The following is a 24702-nucleotide window of genomic DNA, read 5'->3' as shown; positions in this document are numbered from 1 at the left end:
AATAATCTTGCTGCCTCTACCCTGTGGCACAGACTAATGATTTTGCAGCCACCAAAGGGTCTGATACAAGAGCTTCAGAGGACCCTTGTCAATTTCTTCTGGTCTGGACAACACTGGATCAAAGCTGCAGCTTTGTACCTGCCACTGCACGAGGGGGGGCAAGGCCTGGTGGACATTTCCTCTAGGATCATGGCTTTCCGGCTTCAAGCAGCCCAGAGACTGTTGTACAGTGACGGTTCTAGCTGGGTCGACACAGCCTACGCACTGATGAGGAGAGCAGGCTGTTTGGGCTTAGACAAGCACCTTTTCCTCTTAAAGCTGGAGGGGGGTGAGTTGAATGGCCTGACTCCATTCTATGAGTCTGTTATGCAGGCTTGGAGGATTCTGGTCAAGTCCCGTAAGGCCGGCACGCTACCAGGGATGTGGCTTTTTGAAGAGCCTCTTTTTTATAACACTGCCATCCAGTCCAGTGCTCTGGGTTCAGCCAGCCTGCGTTCATGCCTGTTAGGTGTCGGGTGCACCAAGCTGGGTCATCTGATGCAGAGCAGGAGCAGATCGTTGGAGGAGCTGGGAGAAAGAGCGGGGATCCGATCATCTCGCCTACTGAGGAAGGTCGTCGCTGAGGTCTGTGACTCCTTGCCAGTTCTTCATCGTCAGTATGTGACTGACATTTCCAATTCTGATCGGTGGAAGGAGGGTCTGGATTATGTGTTCCCTGCACTGATTGTTAGTGCTGCGGTGGGGGCATTTGAGGAGGACGTGGGGATGCTGCTTTCCTTCGATACCCCGGAGCTGGGGGATTTCAAGGAGGTGGGAAAGAAGGCCGTGTACAGAATATGTGTAAAGGTGTCCCATGCCTCTTCCCTGGAAGGGGTAAAATCGACGAGGTGGGCGGGTGTGCTTGGTCCAGGTGCTTCCCCAAAAGGCTGTTGGCGATCATTATACAAACTGCCAATTGATAAGAGGACAGCTGACCTCCAATGGAGGATCATACATGGAGCTATAGCCACCAACATGCATCTGGTACACCTGGACCCTACTGTTGGGGAGGGGTGTCCATTCTGTGCAGAGTCTGAAACTCTGGCACACCTGTTTTTACTGTGTCCCAGGTTGGTCGGGATGATTGACCTGATCACTGACTGGTTCTCAACGTTGGGAGAGGTTTTCTCTTCCCAACTGTATATATTTGGGCCAAAGTACAGGTTCAGTCAAAAGGGTGTCGTTGTGTTGCTTAATTTTGTGTTAGGGGCAGCAAAATTAGCGATATGGAAGACCCGAAAGAACAGTATTCGGGGACAAGGGTCTGTGGATGTGGTGGGAATGCTGGAGGGAATGGTGGCAGCGAGACTAAGGGTTGAGTTTGCCTATTATAAACTTGTCAACAATATTGATCTGTTTTTGAGTATATGGGGTATTCAGAGGCTGTTGTGTTTAGTTACTGTGGAGGAGGAGTTGGAGTTGTGTTATTAATTGATGTGTAACTGTGGTTTTGTATGAGTATTTATTGTGTGGTGGGCTCCCAGACCCAATAAAGATTATTTCAAACTCAAACTCTCTCTCTCTCTCTCTCCCTCTCCCTCTCCCTCTCCCTCTCTCTCTCTCTCTCTCTCTCTCTCTCTCTCTCTCTCTCTCTCTCTCTCTCTCTCTCTCTCTCTCTCTCTCTCTCTCTCTCTCCTCTCTCTCTCTCTCTCTCTCTCTCTCTCTCTCTCTCTCTCTCTCTCTCTCTCTCTCTCTCTCTCTCTCTCTCTCTCTCTCTCTCTCTCTCTCTCTCTCTCTCTCTCTCTCTCTCTCTCTCTCTCTCTCTCTCTCTCTCTCTCTCTCTCTCTCTCTCTCTCTCTCTCTCACACACACAGAACTAACAGTCTAATTCTAACCCTTTTCATCCCCATCTTAGTCACCATACCGTCTTGTTCCCTCTCTCACATAAATACATGCATGCATACACACTCCCTCATACTGTCACGTTCCTGACCTGTTTTCTGTTGTTTTGTATGTGTGTGATGGTCAGGGCGTGAGTTTTGGGTGGGCAGTCTATGTTTGCTGTTTCTATGTTGGTTTTGGGTTGCCTGGTATGGCTCTTAATTAGAGGCAGGTGTTTTGCGTTTTCCTCTAATTGAGAGTCATATTAAGGTAGGTTGTTCTCACTGTTTGTTTGTGGGTGATTGTCGCTGTGTCTGTGTATTTTGCACCACACGGTACTGTCTCGTCTCGTTCGTTCGGTCGTTCCTGTTTATGTGTTCCTCGTTTCATGTAAGTTCATAGTTTAGGTCTGTCTAGTTCGTTTTGTTATTTTGTTAATCATTCAAGTGTATTTCGTTTCGTGTTTTTCCGTCTTGTCAAATAAACATTATGTATTCATCACCCGCTGCGCCTTGGTCTACTCACTCACCGAGGGACGGCCGTTACACATACACACTCTTGACCACTCTCTCCGTCACACACACGTCACTCATGCAGGGAAGCACACACATGCATACACGTATGCACACATGCACACAGACACACGCACATGCACGCACGCACACTCACGTACACACACACAAGCAAGCTCTGACTGAAGGAGAGGCTGCCTATCTCTTTGCATCAGAGGATCATTTTGTACTGAGATCTCTATCCTAGTCGGCTACCACCAAGATTAGAATCTAAAGTGTACATCCCAGATGGCTATATCTCACTTTTCAGTCAACCTTAATCAGGGAGATAGAATGCTACTGTAGCTGCTGAAGTACAGTACATGTTGTCTTTTGGTGGTTTTAAAATATGTTATGATAAGACACAATGCAAGTTCAATACTGTTAGGCAGCCATGACTTCTGACAAACCATTAGGCCTGTAGTATTTTTTAAATGCTGTGATCTTCATTGAAGATAAAATAAAATAATCATTCAAAGTCCATCCAAATTCGAAGCTTGACATTGTCTCATAGTCAATTATAACATGATGACCACTTATTAGTTCATTATAATCATTTTGTCTTAAAAAACATTTCAAACAAGGTTGTCCAGTCTGCCAAACCATCATGTGATCACAGTGGTCAGGTGGTCATATCAGGAAATAAGTGCTGAATAATTAATGCGATGGTTAAATAGGGAGAGCCCATAGAAATGACACCATGAACTGAAAACCGCTAATTACATTATCTTTGAGCTGCTCACCATTGGGAGTTTTAAGTGGCCTCAACGGACTGTGTGAAATCTAATAAAAACCAGTGGTCTGTAAATGTACCAGTAAGTGTTTTTCTCTATGTTAGCTACATCCTCTACCATTTGAGCGCCATTGGCAGTTACTTTTAAAAGCTTTGTCGAGTAATTTATAGGCAAATTTGTTTTAAAAGGGGGAATTATCGCAATTGTATCTCACTCTGTCTACATGTCCATCTTCAATATCATTACATGTAGACAGCCTTCTGTGTAACTGTATGTTGGAATGGATATGGTATTTCTCTACTGTAGCATGTTTTGTCAACTTGATTCTGCTGCAGGGTTTAGCTGGAGGTTGTTGAACAGCTTAGTCTGTTGTAGTAATATGTGTGTGTTCATAGAAATGTGTTGTCGTACTATACTTCATGCTTCCATATACTGTAGATAACTGTGTACTATTATCTCAAGGTTGAATTAAGAACTTAAACAAGGTGGGCCTTACGCATCTGATTTATATGGCAATTTCCATTGCAGGACCTATATATAAGTGGAATGGACCTGCGTGTCTCAGACAAATGGCAGCCTGAGGGGAGCGGAACTCGTTAGAGATGTGATTTAACAGCCCTAGCCACAGACAGGGGCGGCCAGTCCACAGAACAACACTGACCCAGGGCTTCTGGGTCCTCCTGGTGCCTTCCCACCATGCATCTGTAACACATATGAGACACCATTATAAAGCACATGGATGTATTCGTATTGTATTCATATTTATTGTGCATTATACATGCCAAATGCAACCGATATAGCATTTATATTATACAATGTAACAAAATGGAGGGTATTGTGTAATGTTGTCATAGTCAGGGAGATGACTGCTCCAATGAGCCCTGTTTTGTAGTATGAGGGCATCACACATTGTTCTCTATCCTCTGGTGATTGTTGTTTCGTGGGTTGACTAAACCACAATACCTGTTCTCCCAATACTATACTTCCAAGAAGTAATTTTCTTTATCACTTTGCTAAATGCTAGTTGACCTCTCAGTGAATACTTGATTTTGTTAAAGACCATGCTGCTATGCTGCCACACATGGATATTGTGGGTTGCTTTGAGATAAATTGTTTCTCTCATGTTGTGTTATCTCTTTCTGTTGTGAATCTCTGTTTAGACTGCTAGTTTGTTCTCTACAGCTGTGTAATGATGCTGTTGGATGTCCTGGCTGCTGCTCTCTCCTTTCTGTGGGCCGTGTTGGTGCTTGGCTGTGGATGGGGGGCGGGGAGACCGGAGCATGGCTCTGCCTCTTGTCTCTCCCACCGTCATTGATTTTGGTAGGTGTGCAGTGCTCTGGATCTTACAGTGGGGAATTCAGTGTAATGATCTCTCACAAGAGTCGCAAAACAAAAAGCGAAGCCCCGGCCGAGTCAGTGCCAAGCGGCGAGAGTGCCCAGCTTAGCAGTCCCCTTCGTCCCACACCCCTCCCCCCAAGAGAACGTACTTTAAATCTAGCTGTCATCACCGCTCGTCCAGGCTTCCACCGCTAACAAAGCTTGAAATGGAGGTGACATATCACTGGTGCTGTGAACATGCCCCTCTCACCCCTGGGCCCAGAGCTAGGTGTGTGTGTGTGTGTGTGTGTGTGTGTGTGTGTGTGTGTGTGTGTGTGTGTGTGTGTGTGTGTGTGTGTGTGTGTGTGTGTGTGTGTGTGTGTGTGTGTGTGTGTGTGTGTGTGTGTGTGTGTGTGTGTGTGTGTGTGTGTGTGTGTGTGTTGGTGGGGGAGGTAGGTAGGTTACCTTCATATATGAGAGCAGACATTGGAATTAAAGTTATATAAAATGGAGTAGCATTGTCTTTAGACAAATAATGACAATATGGCATGAAAGACTGTGATATTTAGTAGAAGTTCAGTACAGGCCCAAGGGGGTTACTATGTCGTATTTGTCAGCATGCCCATCCTTAGTTTTCATCCCTACAACTGAAAGGTTGTGGGGATGACACGCTCTCTTCTTGTGTAGGTGCCTCTGTTGCCCTGCTGGCCCTCTTGTGGAGCCAGATTCACAAACTGCCATGTGACAAACCTTCTTTGATGACTCCCCTAAGCCTGTACTGGGGGTTGGTCTAAGTCTACTGTAAAACTCCTGTTCTGGGGGGTGGTCCCAGTCTACTGTAAAGCTCCTGTCCTGGGGGTTGGTCTCAGTCTACTGTAGAGCTCCTGTCCTGGGGGGTGGTCCCAGTCTACTGTAAAGCTCCTGTCCTGGGGGTGGTCCCAGTCTACTGTAAAGCTCTTGTCCTGGGGGTTGGTCCCAGTCTACTGTAAAGCTCCTGCCCTGGGGGGTGGTCCCAGTCTACTGTAAAGCTCCTGCCCTGGGGGGTGGTCCCAGTCTACTGTAAAGCTCCTGCCCTGGGAGGTGGTCTCAGTCTACTGTAAAGCTCCTGAATTGGGGGTTGGTCCCAGTCTACTATAAAGCTTCTGTCCTGGGGGTTGGTCCCAGTCTACTGTAAAGCTCCTGAATTGGGGATTGGTCTCAGTCTACCGTAAAGCTCCTGAATTGGGGGTTGGTCTCAGTCTACTATAAAGCTTCTGTCCTGGGGGTTGGTCCCAGTCTACTGTAAAGCTCCTGAATTGGGGGTTGGTCCCAGTCTACTGTAAAGCTCCTGTCCTGGGGGTTGGTCCCAGTCTACTGTAAAGCTCCTGCCCTGGGGGTTGGTCTAAGTCTATTGTAAAACTCCTGTTCTGGGGGGTGGTCCCAGTCTACTGTAAAGCTCCTGTCCTGGGGGTTGGTCTCAGTCTACTGTAAAGCTCCTGTCCTGGGGGGTGGTCCCAGTCTACTGTAAAGCTCCTGTCCTGGGGGTGGTCCCAGTCTACTGTAAAGCTCTTGTCCTGGGGGTTGGTCCCAGTCTACTGTAAAGCTCCTGCCCTGGGGGGTGGTCCCAGTCTACTGTAAAGCTCCTGTCCTGGGGGTTGGTCCCAGTCTACTGTAAAGCTCCTGAATTGGGGGTTGGTCTCAGTCTACTATAAAGCTTCTGTCCTGGGGGTTGGTCCCAGTCTACTGTAAAGCTCCTGAATTGGGGGTTGGTCCCAGTCTACTGTAAAGCTCCTGTCCTGGGGGTTGGTCCCAGTCTACTGTAAAGCTCCTGCCCTGGGGGGTGGTCTCAGTCTACTGTAAAGCTCCTGAATTGGGGGTTGGTCTCAGTCTACTATAAAGCTTCTGTCCTGGGGGTTGGTCCCAGTCTACTGTAAAGCTCCTGTCCTGGGAGTGGTCCCAGTCTATTGTAAAGCTCCTGTCCTGGGGCTTGGTCCCAGTCTACTGTAAAGCTCCTGTCCTGGGGGTTGGTCTCAGTCTTCTGTAAAGCTCCTATCCTGGGGGTTGGTCTCAGTCTACTGTAAAGCTCCAGTCCTGGGGGGTGGTCCCAGTCTACTGTAAAGCGCCTGTCCTGGGGGTTGGTCTCAGTCTACTGTAAAGCTCCTGAATTGGGGGTTGGTCCCAGTCTACTGTAAAGCTCCTGTCCTGGGGGTTGGTCTCAGTCTACTGTAAAGCTCCTGTCCTGGGGGGTGGTCCCAGTCTACTGTAAAGCTCCTGTCCTGGGGGTGGTCCCAGTCTACTGTAAAGCTCTTGTCCTGGGGGTTGGTCCCAGTCTACTGTAAAGCTCCTGCCCTGGGGGGTGGTCCCAGTCTACTGTAAAGCTCCTGTCCTGGGGGTTGGTCCCAGTCTACTGTAAAGCTCCTGAATTGGGGGTTGGTCTCAGTCTACTATAAAGCTTCTGTACTGGGGGTTGGTCCCAGTCTACTGTAAAGCTCCTGAATTGGGGGTTGGTCCCAGTCTACTGTAAAGCTCCTGTCCTGGGGGTTGGTCCCAGTCTACTGTAAAGCTCCTGCCCTGGGGGGTGGTCTCAGTCTACTGTAAAGCTCCTGAATTGGGGGTTGGTCTCAGTCTACTATAAAGCTTCTGTCCTGGGGGTTGGTCCCAGTCTACTGTAAAGCTCCTGTCCTGGGAGTGGTCCCAGTCTATTGTAAAGCTCCTGTCCTGGGGCTTGGTCCCAGTCTACTGTAAAGCTCCTGTCCTGGGGGTTGGTCTCAGTCTTCTGTAAAGCTCCTATCCTGGGGGTTGGTCTCAGTCTACTGTAAAGCTCCAGTCCTGGGGGGTGGTCCCAGTCTACTGTAAAGCGCCTGTCCTGGGGGTTGGTCTCAGTCTACTGTAAAGCTCCTGAATTGGGGGTTGGTCCCAGTCTACTGTAAAGCTCCTGTCCTGGGGGTTGGTCCCAGTCTACTGTAAAGCTCCTGAATTGGGGGTTGGTCCCAGTCTGCTGTAAAGCTCCTGCCCTGGGGGGTGGTCCCAGTCTACTGTAAAGCTCCTGAATTGGGGGGTAGTCCCAGTCTACTGTAAAGCTCCTGAATTGGGGGTTGGTCCAGTCTACTGTAAAGCTCCTGTCCTGGGGGTTGGTCTCAGTCTACTGTAAAGCTCCTGAATTGGGAGTTGGTCCCAGTCTACTGTAAAGCTCCTGTCCTGGGGGTTGGTCCCAGTCTACTGTAAAGCTCCTGCCCTGGGAGGTGGTCTCAGTCTACTGTAAAGCTCCTGAATTGGGGGTTGGTCCCAGTCTACTGTAAAGCTCCTGAATTGGGGGTTGGTCCCAGTCTACTGTAAAGCTCCTGTCCTGGGGGTTGGTCCCAGTCTACTGTAAAGCTCCTGCCCTGGGGGGTGGTCTCAGTCTACTGTAAAGCTCCTGAATTGGGGGTTGGTCTCAGTCTACTATAAAGCTTCTGTCCTGGGGGTTGGTCCCAGTCTACTGTAAAGCTCCTGTCCTGGGAGTGGTCCCAGTCTATTGTAAAGCTCCTGTCCTGGGGCTTGGTCCCAGTCTACTGTAAAGCTCCTATCCTGGGGGTTGGTCTCAGTCTACTGTAAAGCTCCAGTCCTGGGGGGTGGTCTCAGTCTACTGTAAAGCTCCAGTCCTGGGGGGTGGTCCCAGTCTACTGTAAAGCGCCTGTCCTGGGGGTTGGTCTCAGTCTACTGTAAAGCTCCTGAATTGGGGGTTGGTCCCAGTCTACTGTAAAGCTCCTGCCCTGGGGGGTGGTCCCAGTCTACTGTAAAGCTCCTGCCCTGGGGGGTGGTCCCAGTCTACTGTAAAGCTCCTGCCCTGGGAGGTGGTCTCAGTCTACTGTAAAGCTCCTGAATTGGGGGTTGGTCCCAGTCTACTATAAAGCTTCTGTCCTGGGGGTTGGTCCCAGTCTACTGTAAAGCTCCTGAATTGGGGATTGGTCTCAGTCTACCGTAAAGCTCCTGAATTGGGGGTTGGTCTCAGTCTACTATAAAGCTTCTGTCCTGGGGGTTGGTCCCAGTCTACTGTAAAGCTCCTGAATTGGGGGTTGGTCCCAGTCTACTGTAAAGCTCCTGTCCTGGGGGTTGGTCCCAGTCTACTGTAAAGCTCCTGCCATGGGGGTTGGTCTAAGTCTATTGTAAAACTCCTGTTCTGGGGGGTGGTCCCAGTCTACTGTAAAGCTCCTGTCCTGGGGGTTGGTCTCAGTCTACTGTAAAGCTCCTGTCCTGGGGGGTGGTCCCAGTCTACTGTAAAGCTCCTGTCCTGGGGGTGGTCCCAGTCTACTGTAAAGCTCTTGTCCTGGGGGTTGGTCCCAGTCTACTGTAAAGCTCCTGCCCTGGGGGGTGGTCCCAGTCTACTGTAAAGCTCCTGTCCTGGGGGTTGGTCCCAGTCTACTGTAAAGCTCCTGAATTGGGGGTTGGTCTCAGTCTACTATAAAGCTTCTGTCCTGGGGGTTGGTCCCAGTCTACTGTAAAGCTCCTGAATTGGGGGTTGGTCCCAGTCTACTGTAAAGCTCCTGTCCTGGGGGTTGGTCCCAGTCTACTGTAAAGCTCCTGCCCTGGGGGGTGGTCTCAGTCTACTGTAAAGCTCCTGAATTGGGGGTTGGTCTCAGTCTACTATAAAGCTTCTGTCCTGGGGGTTGGTCCCAGTCTACTGTAAAGCTCCTGTCCTGGGAGTGGTCCCAGTCTATTGTAAAGCTCCTGTCCTGGGGCTTGGTCCCAGTCTACTGTAAAGCTCCTGTCCTGGGGGTTGGTCTCAGTCTTCTGTAAAGCTCCTATCCTGGGGGTTGGTCTCAGTCTACTGTAAAGCTCCAGTCCTGGGGGGTGGTCCCAGTCTACTGTAAAGCGCCTGTCCTGGGGGTTGGTCTCAGTCTACTGTAAAGCTCCTGAATTGGGGGTTGGTCCCAGTCTACTGTAAAGCTCCTGTCCTGGGGGTTGGTCCCAGTCTACTGTAAAGCTCCTGAATTGGGGGTTGGTCCCAGTCTGCTGTAAAGCTCCTGCCCTGGGGGGTGGTCCCAGTCTACTGTAAAGCTCCTGAATTGGGGGGTAGTCCCAGTCTACTGTAAAGCTCCTGAATTGGGGGTTGGTCCAGTCTACTGTAAAGCTCCTGTCCTGGGGGTTGGTCTCAGTCTACTGTAAAGCTCCTGAATTGGGAGTTGGTCCCAGTCTACTGTAAAGCTCCTGTCCTGGGGGTTGGTCCCAGTCTACTGTAAAGCTCCTGCCCTGGGAGGTGGTCTCAGTCTACTATAAAGCTTCTGTCCTGGGGGTTGGTCCCAGTCTACTGTAAAGGTCCTGTCCTGGGAGTGGTCCCAGTCTATTGTAAAGCTCCTGTCCTGGGGCTTGGTCCCAGTCTACTGTAAAGCTCCTATCCTGGGGGTTGGTCTCAGTCTACTGTAAAGCTCCAGTCCTGGGGGGTGGTCTCAGTCTACTGTAAAGCTCCAGTCCTGGGGGGTGGTCCCAGTCTACTGTAAAGCGCCTGTCCTGGGGGTTGGTCTCAGTCTACTGTAAAGCTCCTGAATTGGGGGTTGGTCCCAGTCTACTGTAAAGCTCCTGTCCTGGGGGTTGGTCCCAGTCTACTGTAAAGCTCCTGAATTGGGGGTTGGTCCCAGTCTGCTGTAAAGCTCCTGCCCTGGGGGGTGGTCCCAGTCTACTGTAAAGCTCCTGAATTGGGGGGTAGTCCCAGTCTACTGTAAAGCTCCTGAATTGGGGGTTGGTCCAGTCTACTGTAAAGCTCCTGTCCTGGGGCTTGGTCCCAGTCTACTGTAAAGCTCCTATCCTGGGGGTTGGTCTCAGTCTACTGTAAAGCTCCAGTCCTGGGGGGTGGTCTCAGTCTACTGTAAAGCTCCAGTCCTGGGGGGTGGTCCCAGTCTACTGTAAAGCGCCTGTCCTGGGGGTTGGTCTCAGTCTACTGTAAAGCTCCTGAATTGGGGGTTGGTCCCAGTCTACTGTAAAGCTCCTGTCCTGGGGGTTGGTCCCAGTCTACTGTAAAGCTCCTGAATTGGGGGTTGGTCCCAGTCTGCTGTAAAGCTCCTGCCCTGGGGGGTGGTCCCAGTCTACTGTAAAGCTCCTGAATTGGGGGGTAGTCCCAGTCTACTGTAAAGCTCCTGAATTGGGGGTTGGTCCAGTCTACTGTAAAGCTCCTGTCCTGGGGGTTGGTCTCAGTCTACTGTAAAGCTCCTGAATTGGGAGTTGGTCCCAGTCTACTGTAAAGCTCCTGAATTGGGGGTTGGTCTCAGTCTACTGTAAAGCTCCTGAATTGGGGGTTGGTCTCAGTCTACTGTAAAGCTCCTGAATTGTGGGTTGGTCTCAGTCTACTGTAAAGCTCCTGAATTGTGGGTTGGTCTCAGTCTACTGTAAAGTTCCTGAATTGTGGGTTGGTCTCAGTCTACTGTAAAGCTCCTGGCCATTAGTTTTATTGGTTCCAGTCCAAGGACCAGTTCCATGATCCTGTACAGTGTGGAGCGCAGTGAGGGCCTCCAGCCATGTGGAGTAGGAGTCTGAGACGCATCATTCAGCCATAACCATAAGCACCTGGGCTCCCACTATGGGTGACCCAGGCACACACTCCAACACTGTCAGTGCCAGTTCACCCCTCGGCCATGGCATCAGAGCACGGCCACCAGTCAGTCCCCCTCCTCCACACGCAACCCTCTTTTTACTGATCTCATTCCCCATTTAGCACAAATGAGTCCCAGCTGCAGCCTGATCTCATTTGTAATGGCAGAGCAGTAAATGTAGTAATGAAACAGCACAGTCATTGCAGTGACATTGATGCTCAGTACAGTACAGTATTTATGTACATCTCACTGACCGAATGCAAAAGTTGTTTATGAGATTCAATCGTGTCTTCCATCTGAGAAGGTGAGGCCTAGCTATCATAATAGCTGCTGTTCATCTTCTTTGCTATATTATCTGTAACAGTATCCAATAAAACACGCCCCCTCAAGTCTGTTTATGAAAGCAGAATGGCTCCCACAGAACATTTATTCTTTACATATAGTGTGTAGAGAGAGTTATTCCCGTGCTTTGCAGTGTGTTCATTATAAACATGACTCGTATTTAATGCATACGAGCCCATCCGTACGAACTTCATATATCGGCAACAGCCCTTAAATGTTTTTTACAGATTTTCCCATGATGATCCGATCTAAATTTCACCCAACACCTCTAGCATGTTGGAGGCAATCTGTTCTTGGTGTGTCTCCACATGTTAAATGATGGGCCGACTGTAACAGTGCAGAATGAATTCCCATTCAGCACAAAACAGGAGTGAGTTGTCAGAACAGCAGGATGGACGTTTGTGTGTGCAGGATTGATATCTATCCTGATGACGAGAGAACAGCAAATTATTTATTGCAGAGGGAGTAGAAGGTGAAAAGGGGTGTGGGGGGCATTGATGGGGGGCATGGGTGGGGAGCAGGGATGTGGCCAGGGTGTGGGGGGCAGGGATGGGGGGCAGGGTGTGAGGGAAGGCATGCAGGCGATCAGAGTTGCTTCATCTTCAAATTCAGCAACTTTGAACTGGAGAGAGGAAAAAAAGCGCTGATGGAAATTACATCCAAATGCATCCCAGCGTACTGCGAACTACAGAAACCAAAAGTCGCACACTGTCAAGGCATCTTGCACGCAGGGCATTTTTCCCCTTTTCGCCTCCCCTCCTCATGCCCCCAGTGACGCCCTTTTTGCACCCCCAGTGATTGATGGGAGATGTGTACTTGAGCGGGCCGGGAGGGACCGGCCAAGGGCGGGATGCGGCTATCCAATTGTTTAGATAGATAAACAAGGAAAGAAATGTCATTTACGGCACCCAGAGATTGATGCCACCAGCCCCAATGCCAGGAAGCATGTTTAAAAGCCCATCTCATTACTGAAACTCAGCTTTCTGGAGTCATTGGATAGTTTTGTTGGATGGGGCCGGTGTCCTTCTGCATGCTCTGTCCCTCTTTCTCTCTCTCCCTCTCTCTTTCTCATGTACTCTGTCTTCACTGTGCCCTCTATGTCTGACGTCACTATATAACTAGTGGAATGATCTCCCTTCATCCATCCACGATCATGTCAACTCAGAAGGCTATTTCATTAGCATTAGTTACGTTAATTGTATGTCTGATCTCTGTGGCTCTGATGAGACAATGTAGTATTTTGGTTTACTAATGCAGTCATTGGTCTGCTTTCCCAGACCCAGATTAAAGTACAGATGCAGGATCTTAATTTGGCCTGTTTCACACAGCAGGAAAATAATACTGCAGCAACAGGAAATGTGAATTATTGTGTGGATTATTATTAATGGACATTTTAGTAGAGGTTGATACATTTTTGGTTTTTAGGCAAATCAAGTCTGAAATTTGTAAGTAGAAATTACAAGCTTTAGAAACCTTGAAAGCACTACAAGTTTGCATTTCCTGCTGTGCAGGACATTTCCTGAAACAACAGGGTAATCTAATTAAGATCCTACACCTGTAGCTTGCAGATCAGGGGCTTCTCAACGACAGGTGTGTTGGTGATGGAGGTTCTATTACCATAAGTGGTTGAGGAAAGCAATGAATGTATGAGGGAGAGTCATTTGAAGACATGCTTTCCAGCGTGTAAATAGGAATACATTGAGAACTCCACTTATGTAGCACAGTTGTCAATACTAATACACCTCTGCTTTCACTACTGCATCGACTGTCACTACTGCTACTACTAATAATATTAACCAATATATCATGGTAATAAGCACAATGAAAAAAGACGATGTGGACTAATTATATAGGATTCCGTTGTTCGTCTCCACAGTGGTCTTGATAGTGTGGCTGTTTCTGATGACTATTAAAGCGTAACGAGCCAAACCTTAATTATGACTCATAGCTTCCAGCTACACATGTTGGAAATGTCAACAATCTATTGATGATGACAAATATCAGGTATGATGGATATTCAATCCCTTGGCCTATGTCTCGGGAAGAGTATGCATCAGTGGAGGCTGCTGAGGGGAGGATGGCTAATAATAATGGCTGGAATGGAGTCAATAGAATGGCATCAAACTCATCAAACACGTGGTTTCCATGTGGTTGATACCTTTCCATTGACTCCATTCCAGCCATTATTATGAGCCATTCCTCCCCTCAGCAGCCTCCACTGGTATGCATGTTGGCACACAACTTTAAAGTCATACATTTGATGCATAAAAAGCATTGCATGGCAACACAGCATGGAGGTTTATTGGTTTATTGTCTCAAGAAGGAGCTTTTATGACAGCAGTGGCCATTGAACACAAAAGTGAGTGCAAATTCAACACAATGTATGTAAAGCACCATGCTTCCCTTGTAATGTTATAGTGAGAATGCTTCGCAGTTGCCATGGAACCCTCTGTTGCTAAGCAATGAGTCAATTATTCGTTTTTTATATCAGAGGCAGAGTGGTATTTTTTGTGCAATGGCGTTATCCAGCAAATGTGTTTTCAGTGTTCAATTGACTGCATTCATGGAATAACATGATCGACACAAACCTCACAAGTAATGCAATTACACCAGAGTAACATGAAATGGGCACAAAGCCAAAGTGCAACAACATCAACATCCTGATCATCTCGAAAGACTACTACTGCAGACACCACCTGACAAATAGCAGTGAGATGACACCTTTCAAAGTAATCCCCTATGTATAGTTGTATTCCTTGTAAGGCATAATACAACACAGTCCTTTTCTGGTGATCAACAGCAAAACAGATGGTAGAAAGGTAGAAGCCAGTAGAAGGCACTTCATGGTGTGTACTGTATGTGTACTGTATGTGTACTGTATGTGTACTGTATGTGTATGTACCCATGGACTCCTGACTTTGTGGGGGTGCCAACAGTAATTATTGATATATTTTTAACCATTTCCTTCAATTCTACACTGTTTCTTCACACGGAATTTATATTTATGGTTTTGCAACAATCATTTTTGCACAGAAGGCCAGAAAAAAATTGCACATTTATCTATATGCCAACAGTGCGCCACAATGCCTAATTTATCATAACCATTACAGATAACAAATCCTAATTGCTAAATTGCCCCATATACGGTATATTCACTCCCCCAAAAAATTGTGCAATTTAAGATTGATTCATTGAAACTGTAATATCAACTGGTGATATTATGGAACACAGTCTTCAAACAGGCAGTGGATCTTGCTTAAAGCCCATGTCTGTGCAATGGCATAGCCTTGTTTTGTTCATTTTGCAGACAAGACGCTCTTATTTCCTGAGCCCCTATCGCAGTCAAGACACTCCTATTTTATATTAAAAAACATGATGTAATATAACAGAATAAAATATAACAAAATATTTCAACGTTGCTAGTGGCGAGTGATGCGCATCTCGCGAGTCTGGAACAGTTATTCTCAGAATGATCATTTGAAACGTGGCTCAATTTGGCGAGTTGAAAGACAATTTTTTCAGGGTTATTTTCCATATACAGACGTTTCATTTAATTTATTCTGCCTATTCTTTGGAATTGTGTAAATGGAGAATTCCACATTGGACACTGCATGATGATGAATTATGGCCACAACATCTATTTGGTGACTAGGCCTAGGCTTCATGATTCTAATGAAAATAAGCTCTTTGTCTTTATCAAACAAATGTTTTTTCATATATTCAGTGAACTTTTCAAACTGCTAGTGTCTATGTTTAGGAGGGTTATAGCCTAGCCCTAGGCTAACCAATTCTAAATGGCACTAGCAGTTCGCAAAGTAGCCTAAGCGGAAAATAGACGGGATCCAATAATTCCCTACTTCGATCAACCAGTCCATTTTGCATTTGTCATGAACTGTCGTCATTTGGCAAGGAATGTAGTTGTGTGTCCCATCAGTCAGATATGTTTTTCTAGGCATTTATTTCTGTAGGCCTAATGGGAGCTTGTGTATCCCATCAGTCAGATATGTTTCTATAAGCATTTATTTCTGTAGGCCTAATGGGAGCTTGTGTGTCCCATCAGTCAGATATGTTTATATAGGCATTTATTTCTGTAGGCCTAATGGGAGCTTGTGTGTCCCATCAGTCAGATATGTTTCTATAGGCATTTATTTCTGTAGGCCTAATGGGAGCTTGTGTGTCCCATCAGTCAGATATGTTTCTATAGGCATTTATTTCTGTAGGCCTAATGGGAGCTTGTGTGTCCCATCAGTCAGATATGTTTTTATAGGCATTTATTTCTGTAGGCCTAATGGGAGCTTGTGTATCCCATCAGTCAGATATGTTTCTATAAGCATTTATTTCTGTAGGCCTAATGGGAGCTTGTGTGTCCCATCAGTCAGATATGTTTCTATAAGCATTTATTTCTGTAGGCCTAATGGGAGCTTGTGTATCCCATCAGTCAGATATGTTTTTATAGGCATTTATTTCTGTAGGCCTAATGGGAGCTTGTGTGCGCACTCATTGTAGAGGGAGCGGTCAGAATGCAATTGAGTGAGTGAGACACAGAGGAGAAAGGGAATTTAGGGAGCAGTACTGCTTGACGCTTGGCTTGGTTTCTTTTTTGTTGTTTCCCCGCAAATGCACATATCGACCTACAAATGTAGTCAAAGCAAATTAACGTTGTGAGCGTATTCAGGGCGTAGTGGGAGGTGTGGGCTTTGTACTGACACGTTTAGGTCCTGACGTTCTAATTTCTTATCACCAACATGCATTCCAGCTTCACCACTGGCCCCAGCCTACTTAGATAATTAGGATCATAAATCTTACCTGAGCTACTGCGAAACCAGCACTTTTTCTAGCATGCAGATATACTGTACCTACTGCAAGTGATTCCTTCTCCGTCCCCAACCTCCTACTGTTATGCAATTTGAGATCATTATTATCGTCTTTACCTGTATGACAGAAAACACTGCCGCATCAGGGATAAAAACATACTGTGAAGGGATTGTTGGCCCTGAAGAGGGAGCCAGTCTAAACGGCCCCATCCACCTGAGGTATTCCAGGGACGGAGCCCTCTGTTTAACCCTTTACACTCCTACCCATATTCAGGTTGAAAATTTTAGATTTGGGCACTGATAATATCCTAAATTGGAACGTTGTGGCTGTACAGTATCATCCTATACATGACGTCAGAGCTCTGGCTCTGCGCTTCACAGCTCTGTATGGATATTGACTGACAGCTGTTAAAGAGTAGTAATTAAAGAGTAATTAAGTAATTAAAGAGCAGCAGTAAAATAATAATAGCGAGACTGTATACAGGGGGGTACCGGTACAGAGTCAATGTGGGGGGGGGGGGGGGGGCACCGGTTAGTTGAGGTAATATGTACATGTTGGTAGAGTTATTAAAGTGACTTAGCTCGTCATGTTGGCAATAGAACAAGCTTTCAAATCATGCCCACCTGACCCAGATTGCGATTTATAATGGAGCGTTTTTGGATTGTGTAAACAACAACAGTAATTGTGTGATGGCGGGGATGTGTTCCAAATTTAACAACTACAAGTGTGCTTGCTCTAGTTTCTCAACAGCACAGCTAGGAAAGCTCAAAAAACCACTTTATAGTTGAAGACTCTTCTTTTAGTCGAAAAAGTGCATTGAAATTACTTAGGAACTGTGTGGCCACAATCCATTTTATTTGTCACCTACCCCATATTTTCTAGGAATAGTCTCATTAAGTTACCGAACGTAAGTTACCGAGAGTCTTTTGAGATTTTGTTATCAGAAAATGTGGCAAAATGTATCCCACATGTAAAATGAAAATCAAATCAACAGTGTAATGTTTGGATTCAGTCTTGTGTCAGGTGAACTGTTGTGTCCTCACCTTTAGTCTAAAACTTTTCCCATTATCTCCAAACTCTTTCCTTTCAATTGCTACCGTGGTTTTGCATATGTTTTGCACATTTCTTCCATAAGAAACATTTCAATTTAGTCCTATCCATATAGGTCAATTCCCACGAGAGTAAAGGGTTAATAAAGCCCAGGCACTCCATGGTGCCACCTGCTTCACCTTTGGCATTTAAATATGGACAAAGATGATGGGGCCATCAGGCTGCTGAGTGTAAAAATGTAGGAAAATAACTGAGGTTTTGAGGAAGCAGTGGATCTGCTCAGAGAAGCCCAAGAGCACAACCTAAGTAGAGAGTGTAGAGGCAAAATGTCAAACAGAGAAAGGCAGAGAGGTGTGAGGAATCTGTGTGCTATGGCTTGGAGTGGTCTACAATGCAGCAGCTCCATTGACAAACAAACAGGTTTTTCTCATTCACTGGTGCTGTCCATAGATGATTCCTGTTCAGGGGCAGACACAGGAATTGAGTGCTAATATTTTCTTCCTGTTTTATCATTGTATGTTAGTGAACTGCAGATGCGTTATAGAAATATTTTTGAAAGTACTCATGCTTTTTTTAATGTTGCTGACAGGATTGGTAAATATTTTAATGTTGTTGTCTGTGTCTGCCTTCACATCGATACTAACCTCAGTGCTGACGAATTTAAACTGAGTTACAGGCTGTGCACTTACTATGCTTCTTGCCATAGGGACCCCACCCACCTATGCCAATAGCTGCATCAGATACTCACAGCCACTATCAAAGACTCTGGGATAAACAACTGTAAACCACGGATTAAAAATATCCATTGTTCTTCTGTTCAAAATTTAAATTAAGACTATGGCCAAGTGGTAGAATTTGTTTGGTTCCTCAGAGGGCTGTGCCCTCCTTGGCAGGGGGAATGTGCTGAGATCAGAGGGGAGAGAGGAGACTGGCAGACAATCAAAGATCAGGAGATGAAGTGCCTGGATGCTGGACGCGGAGTTGGATTCAAGCCTGACTTTTTTAAAGGCTCTTTTCTATACTCCACATTCCTTTAATGTGCCACGTCAATACCCGGCAAGTTATGAGACTCAGCTGGAAGTAGTCCCTACTCTGGGAGATCAGGTCAGAGTTTGATGTCGGCGAACAGCATCAGGTCACAGCAGTCAGTGGCTTAGATGCGGCTTATTGGGAAAGCAGTGGAAAGTGCTGACACACTCTGATGGGATAATTGCTAATAGTAGTTTGGGTTTGGCTCTGGACATTGTTATATCCCCATTTCACTCACACACACACATTAGCACACACAGACACACAAGCACGCACAAATGGATGCGCACACCCACACACTAACACATAATTATCTGATTTAATATCCTGCTTGTTCTATTTTAAGATACCACATTTTCTGAAATGTGTTCCAATGAGAACACGTGAATTGATAAAAGCAGACATATCTGAGCCTCTCGGGCTGCTGTTGCTGAAGCGATATTTCCTTACAGCTCGCAAAAGTGCATCTGCAGGTAAGTGCTTTTATTTTGAGAAAGCCACGGTGGCAAAGTGGATCCCTCTGTTTCATTGAAGCAGGGTACAACATATGCAGTAAGAGAGAGAGATCCTGGTGCTTTCTGTTTACAACCAGCGAACGAATGTACTTTGACATCTCTGGGGAAAATTGTTACTGGTTGCCTTCACAAAGCGCAATGGAAAATGGCCCCACATTTTCAGATTTTTTTTTCTCAGAAAGAGATGGGTCAGGGAATATGACAAAGCTGCAGGGCATTGAAGAGAGATGTGGACTGCCTTGTCATGGCAGCTGGAGTTGGAGGAGAGGGGGAAAGAAAATAGGATTACAAAAAAAGAGGAGAGATGTGCACTCTAAGTCAAGTGCTGTGCTGGTTAATATTTCAGTGCCAGTATTTTGAGAAACATGGTAATTGTCGGATTGTTCCATAGTAGGCTGGACCGGGAGTCATCTGCAGATTATTTGAAGGAAGGAAAGAGAGTACACATAAACAACAATAAGGGATTTTACACAGACTCTGAAAATCACTGTTTTCAAGATTAATTTCACTCCCTTGAAAAATGAGCACAAATTGAAAGGCAATGAATTGAATGGCATTCTGACATGCAGTTACAGTAGCCATATTTTTAGGTACATCTTTCCCACAGTCCTCTCTCTGTTTCTTTGTCTGTGTGTTGTTTCTCTGGAGGGAAGATGGAACACCTTGTGCTGGATGGGTCTCCTTTGCCTGGCGTAGTTTGAGAGATTATTTTGTTAAATGCCCAACATTGCAGCACTTGTCCTGTTGTGTGTAAACCCCCTCTGAAATATTAATGCAACTAAAAAAACATTGCTGTTGGTGGCAAGCCAGCCATTTCAAAAGCCTGCAGGGAGCTTGTTTCTCATAAGCAAATCTGTGACTGTGAGCAAAACACACCTGATGAAGTAGACAATGCCCAGGTAACTGTTCAAGCAACTCTCCCAAGCACTGGTCTGTGGGAAAAAATTATTTTATCAAAGAATGAATTTACTGGACCATATTGGCTACTTTGGAAGCTCTAACGATAACGAAGACCATTGAAACAGATGTTGAAGTAAAAAAAAAATGCTTCAATTGATTGTTTAGGTCCTTACTGTAACAGCTTATCTGCCTATTTGTAAATGCACGGTACATGACATGTACATAGCTACACACACTAGCTGTAGGCCTCTTTTACTTACATCACTTTTAGCTCAAGGAAATAGTAGTTTACCTAAATCATACTGTTGTAATAACTTGCATTGAACCCAGTGGTTGAGATGGCTCTTCCCAGGCCACTACTAGAAAAAAGGGGAAGCTTTGGAGAAGTTCCGCAACAAAAGGTTGGATGTTACTCTCAGCTTTTTCCGTGTGCATCTGGTCAATGTTTTTGTGCTTACACTTCATTTCTCCTTCACCTGATCATCATGATTCAGTGGTCTGCTAATTAGGAAATGGCTAATGAATTCATTTTGAGGGTGACACATTTCCCTTGTGCAGAGATTTAGGATTTTTTTTACAGATCAAGGAGTGAACATTTGGGGTGAGGGGAGGGGGGTGTCCTTGCTTTGACCCATAAAGTTGGCGCTGCATGAATTATCGGCAGATGTCATGAACGTGAAAAACCTACAGTATGAAATAGCCCAACTTCTAGAACGTTTAAAATGCCTTTTTTATTTACATTTTTTACATGTGTAGGCCTATCCATTTTCATGGTTACAGATTTAGCTACATTCTGTTTCTAACACCAACTTACTGTATGCAGATAAACTGTATCCTCATGTATGTTCATTGATTAAGCAGATGCTCCTATCCAGAGATATTCACAAGTGAAGTGACATTCAGAATATATTTTTAGTGTCAGTACTGTCAGTATGTTTCTGCAGTTTTCCAAAACAATTGCCTGCACATGCCCACATCTTCTAGACAGAGAGCTCTTAAAGTACAATTTAGTCATTGAGCAGGCACACTTATCCAGAGAAATTAGGGTTAAGTGCCTTGCTTAAGCATACATTGACAGACTTTTCACCTAGTCAGCTCGGGGATTCGAACCAGCGACCTTTTGGCCCAAAGCTCTTAACCGCTAGGCTATCTGCCACCTGTGGCACATTGACCATGGCACTATTTCAGCATCACTCTTTGACACAACCTATGAACCTTTTAGATGGTGCATAAACAGTATATGGACAGGTGAATTTATGTTAAATATGCACACATTTTCAAATCAATTATTAATTGAACACAAGATTATACACAAGATGCGCACTCTTCTCGCGCCCTGCAGTCACATGTTCAGCACAGCACTTCTTAAAACCAAAGATTCAACATTAGCTTTGACGAATACACAATGACAACTGCTATTTCTTATGGGAGCAAAGGTCTCTCAACCGGTTTCTTCTAATATCCTTGATTTTAACGAAGGTTAACGCACTCCCCGGGGCAAGGCTCTGTACAGGGCTGACTAACTCCTCACTACTAAGACAAAGGCCAAATTGAGTAAATGAGTCATACACAGTAGTTGAGTATACAGTATATGTGGATAATTGTAAGCCTTGTTTTTTGACCTGCCATTTACTATGACTAGGCCCACAGGTGCACGCACATAATGCCGTTTTAATTTGTTATTTTAACCGACTCAACACAGATCTACAGTCCGTTATAGAATCCAGGCCACTTTATACTGAAGGCCAGTTATATCTGAATGTAACTAAAACTGAAGTAACATTTCCTTTAATTATTCTCTTTGACATTGCTGAATATCAACACACTTTGACATCCCTTTCACTTTAATGTTTCAGTTTCTTGTAAGGAGAAAGCGGTAGGATGAGATAATACGATTACATGATTTGAGGGGGCGAGAATATTGAGCGTGAAATTAGCATGGTGTACCTGAATGTCATATAGATTCAAATTTTATGAAGATTAAAGAAAGATTTAGTCCGATTTGATATGGCTGTTTAAACACAGTGACCCTAAAGAGACACTCTTTCCTCCCAAAAAATGGATGTTACAATTAATTTGCCTCCTCTGCATTTTAGACTTTTTGTGCCACTTTATTCTGCCACCCTTTTGGTCACTTTGCACATACTGTATGAGAAAGGTAAATGGGTTCAAGGTTTAAGTAATGCTGGTCTGTTTCCTTCATGTTTTCCTCCTGTGTCTCCTCTTGTCTATCTCGCTACCATCAATGGCCTACTCCTGCTCATATGAGGCTTGTTCCCACAGTTTTCAGAGAATGTTTGATTCAGTGATACTCTCTCCCACATCAGAAATGTCCAGTTCTAGTTTAATGCATAATGCATCCCAAAAAAATTGTTATATCATGGTACATGCAGTAATATCATGATAATTCACTGAGATAGCCCACCATGTGAAGAGAATTTGTTTTCCTACGTTATTTTTTAAAACAGATGCCAAAAGTGTATTTCTGGCTCAGTGTAAATAATCTGTGTAAGTTTGTGTGTGACTGCACGGCCTCCTGTGTTCCCTCAGGTGCCCCAGTCATCGTAGGAATGAGCATCAACATCGCTAGCATTGACTCCATCTCAGAGGTGAACATGGTGAGTTACAAAACCCCTTCTCTTACAGTAGCACTGTCTATACAGTACATCGACTCAATGTGTCAATTCTTATTTATAAGGGTACTGTAATGAATACTCAGGGAGAAAGAGGTGTAGATTGACACGCAGAGCGCGGCAGATGTTTATTAAGCCTTCGCAGAAGGCAGGAATCGTGGTCACAGGCAGGCAATGGTCAAACACAGGTAGGCAGTCAAAAACAAACAATACCTCACAACCATATAAGCAGAAAGAACTGAACTAAATAGGGAGCTGATGAGACCAGGTGAGAAACGAACACAGGTGAAATAAATGAACAAAAATGAAAGACAGGGCTACGTTCAAGAACACAAAGAAAAAGGACACAAGGTTGACAAAGAAAAGAAAAGCTGAACCTTACAGGTACCTAGTTACAAACACTCAAATTGAACTAATTAAATGACCCTTGGACCCTTCTTGATTTCTTGATTATTCACAAAATAATATAATAATATAATCTGACCACATGAAGATGATCTAACAATGTGCAAGAGACTATAGTCGAGTTATAGTAATATCAAGAAATCAAGAAAGGATCCAAGGGTCTTTGAGTGTTTGCAACACAATACCATTTCAATCAGTCATATTTGCCCTTGCCAACATTAGATAACCATAGACATGTTGTGCATCTGTTTTGCTTGATTATATTATGCGTTAACTTGTGTTCATTAGAGAGCGGTGAGAAATCAGGCACAGTCTTGTACATCCTTAAAGAAGACAATATGGCTGGTGTCTCAGCAATGACATCATTCTGTCGCTCTCCTCTCCCTTGTATTTAAAAAATATATAATTGTATTTAGTGGGGCACAGTCACACTCAGAGTTCACTCCACCCACAAGCCAGAAGAGCTTTGCTGTTGGGTTTGTTCTCCCTACAACATTGCCATTTGGGGTCACTAGAGGATTTTCATCCAGTTTCAAGAGACAGCAGATATCATGTTTAATTTGTTAGAGGTAGTCACTAATGTATCTAGCTGTTTTCTTTATTTTTAAGCACATGCAAGTGAGGCCCTTTGATTTATTAATCTTGATTTTTTTTTATTTTGTACTCCTGTGTTTTTAAAGACACAGCTAGTTTTAGCTTATGTTGTATGTTATTTTGGTTTCCCTGGACATTTGAGAAGGCAGCATCAAGTGCAAAGCTGAAAGGTTGAACAAACTTCTGGTGAACAAAGACAGAGTGAAAACAATATGACATTTCTCAACTTGGAAAACTCTTGATAATCTCAACATGTGTGTTATGTCTAACACCATAACTTGTCTATTTTAGCTGTTCATTTTTGTACTTTGTCAGCAAGCCAACATAGTCATAGCAAAAGAATAACAAATTCCACCCCAAAAAATTGCAATCAGACAAAAGCCATGTAAAAACAAATATTTCATTAAAAAAAACATTTCATTTAATTATATTTTTTCAGGATGCTGCAAATATATATATTTTTATGGAAAATATGGACTAGCCTTTTCATAGGGTAAGACTGAGAGAATGTAGGTCATGTCCATCTGAATAACCACTCAGATTAGCTCTCAGTCCGCTTATAATATGTGACGTACATTATGGTTCACTTGTATTTTAAGACAATTATATTGAGATTTCGGGACACTGAGGTTCCCAGAATAATTGGCAGCATTTATCATGCAAAATTCAGAAGGACTGTACTGTCATCGGAGGACGTATTAATCTTAACTTGGCCTTTAAATCACTTCCCTGTAAGTCTTTCCTTTCATTATGGTTCCATTGTATCCTAGAAAATCACTGTTAGCGCTTTCTGATATTCTGTGCACATAATGATTATGATAATACATGTAATGGTAGTATGTGTATGGTGTTGGATAGGGCAAGTACAGTAGAGGTAACTTGTACTTTCCATAGTTGGAGCTTGGAGTTGGATAGGGCAAGTACAGTAGAGGTAACTTGTACTTTCCATAGTTGGAGCTTAGAGTTGGATAGGGCAAGTACAGTAGAGGTAACTTGTACTTTCCATAGTTGGAGCTTGGAGTTGGATAGGGCAAGTACAGTAGAGGTAACTTGTACTTTCCATAGTTGGAGCTTGGAGTTGGATAGGGCAAGTACAGTAGAGGTAACTTGTACTTTCCATAGTTGGAGCTTGGAGTTGGATAGGGCAAGTACAGTAGAGGTAACTTGTACTTCCCATAGTTGGAGCTTAGAGTTGGATAGGGCAAGTACAGTAGAGGTAACTTGTACTTTCCATAGTTGGAGCTTGGAGTTGGATAGGGCAAGTACAGTAGAGGTAACTTGTACTTTCCATAGTTGGAGCTTGGAGTTGGATAGGGCAAGTACAGTAGGTGTAACTTGTACTTTCCATAGTTGGAGCTTGGAGTTGGATAGGGCAAGTACAGTAGGTGTAACTTGTACTTCCCATAGTTGGAGCT

General features: G+C 44.9%; 1 protein-coding gene across 2 annotated transcripts in view; it reads left to right on the top strand.

Moving 5' to 3' along the window:
* The window catches only part of LOC139552476 (gamma-aminobutyric acid receptor subunit beta-4-like), a 60694-nt gene that overhangs the window by 12004 nt on the left and 23988 nt on the right, over window positions 1-24702 (top strand). For both annotated transcript variants that reach the window (XM_071364251.1, XM_071364250.1), the window contains exon 3: window positions 22206-22273. In XM_071364251.1, the coding sequence (XP_071220352.1) occupies window positions 22206-22273 (68 nt within the window). The remainder of the gene's footprint in view (window positions 1-22205; window positions 22274-24702) is intronic.

This window comes from Salvelinus alpinus, chromosome 24, assembly GCF_045679555.1.
Source record: "Salvelinus alpinus chromosome 24, SLU_Salpinus.1, whole genome shotgun sequence".
Lineage (NCBI taxonomy): Eukaryota > Metazoa > Chordata > Actinopteri > Salmoniformes > Salmonidae > Salvelinus > Salvelinus alpinus.
Note: the sequence above shows the minus strand (reverse complement) of the source record. Positions and strands in the feature narration are given on the sequence as shown.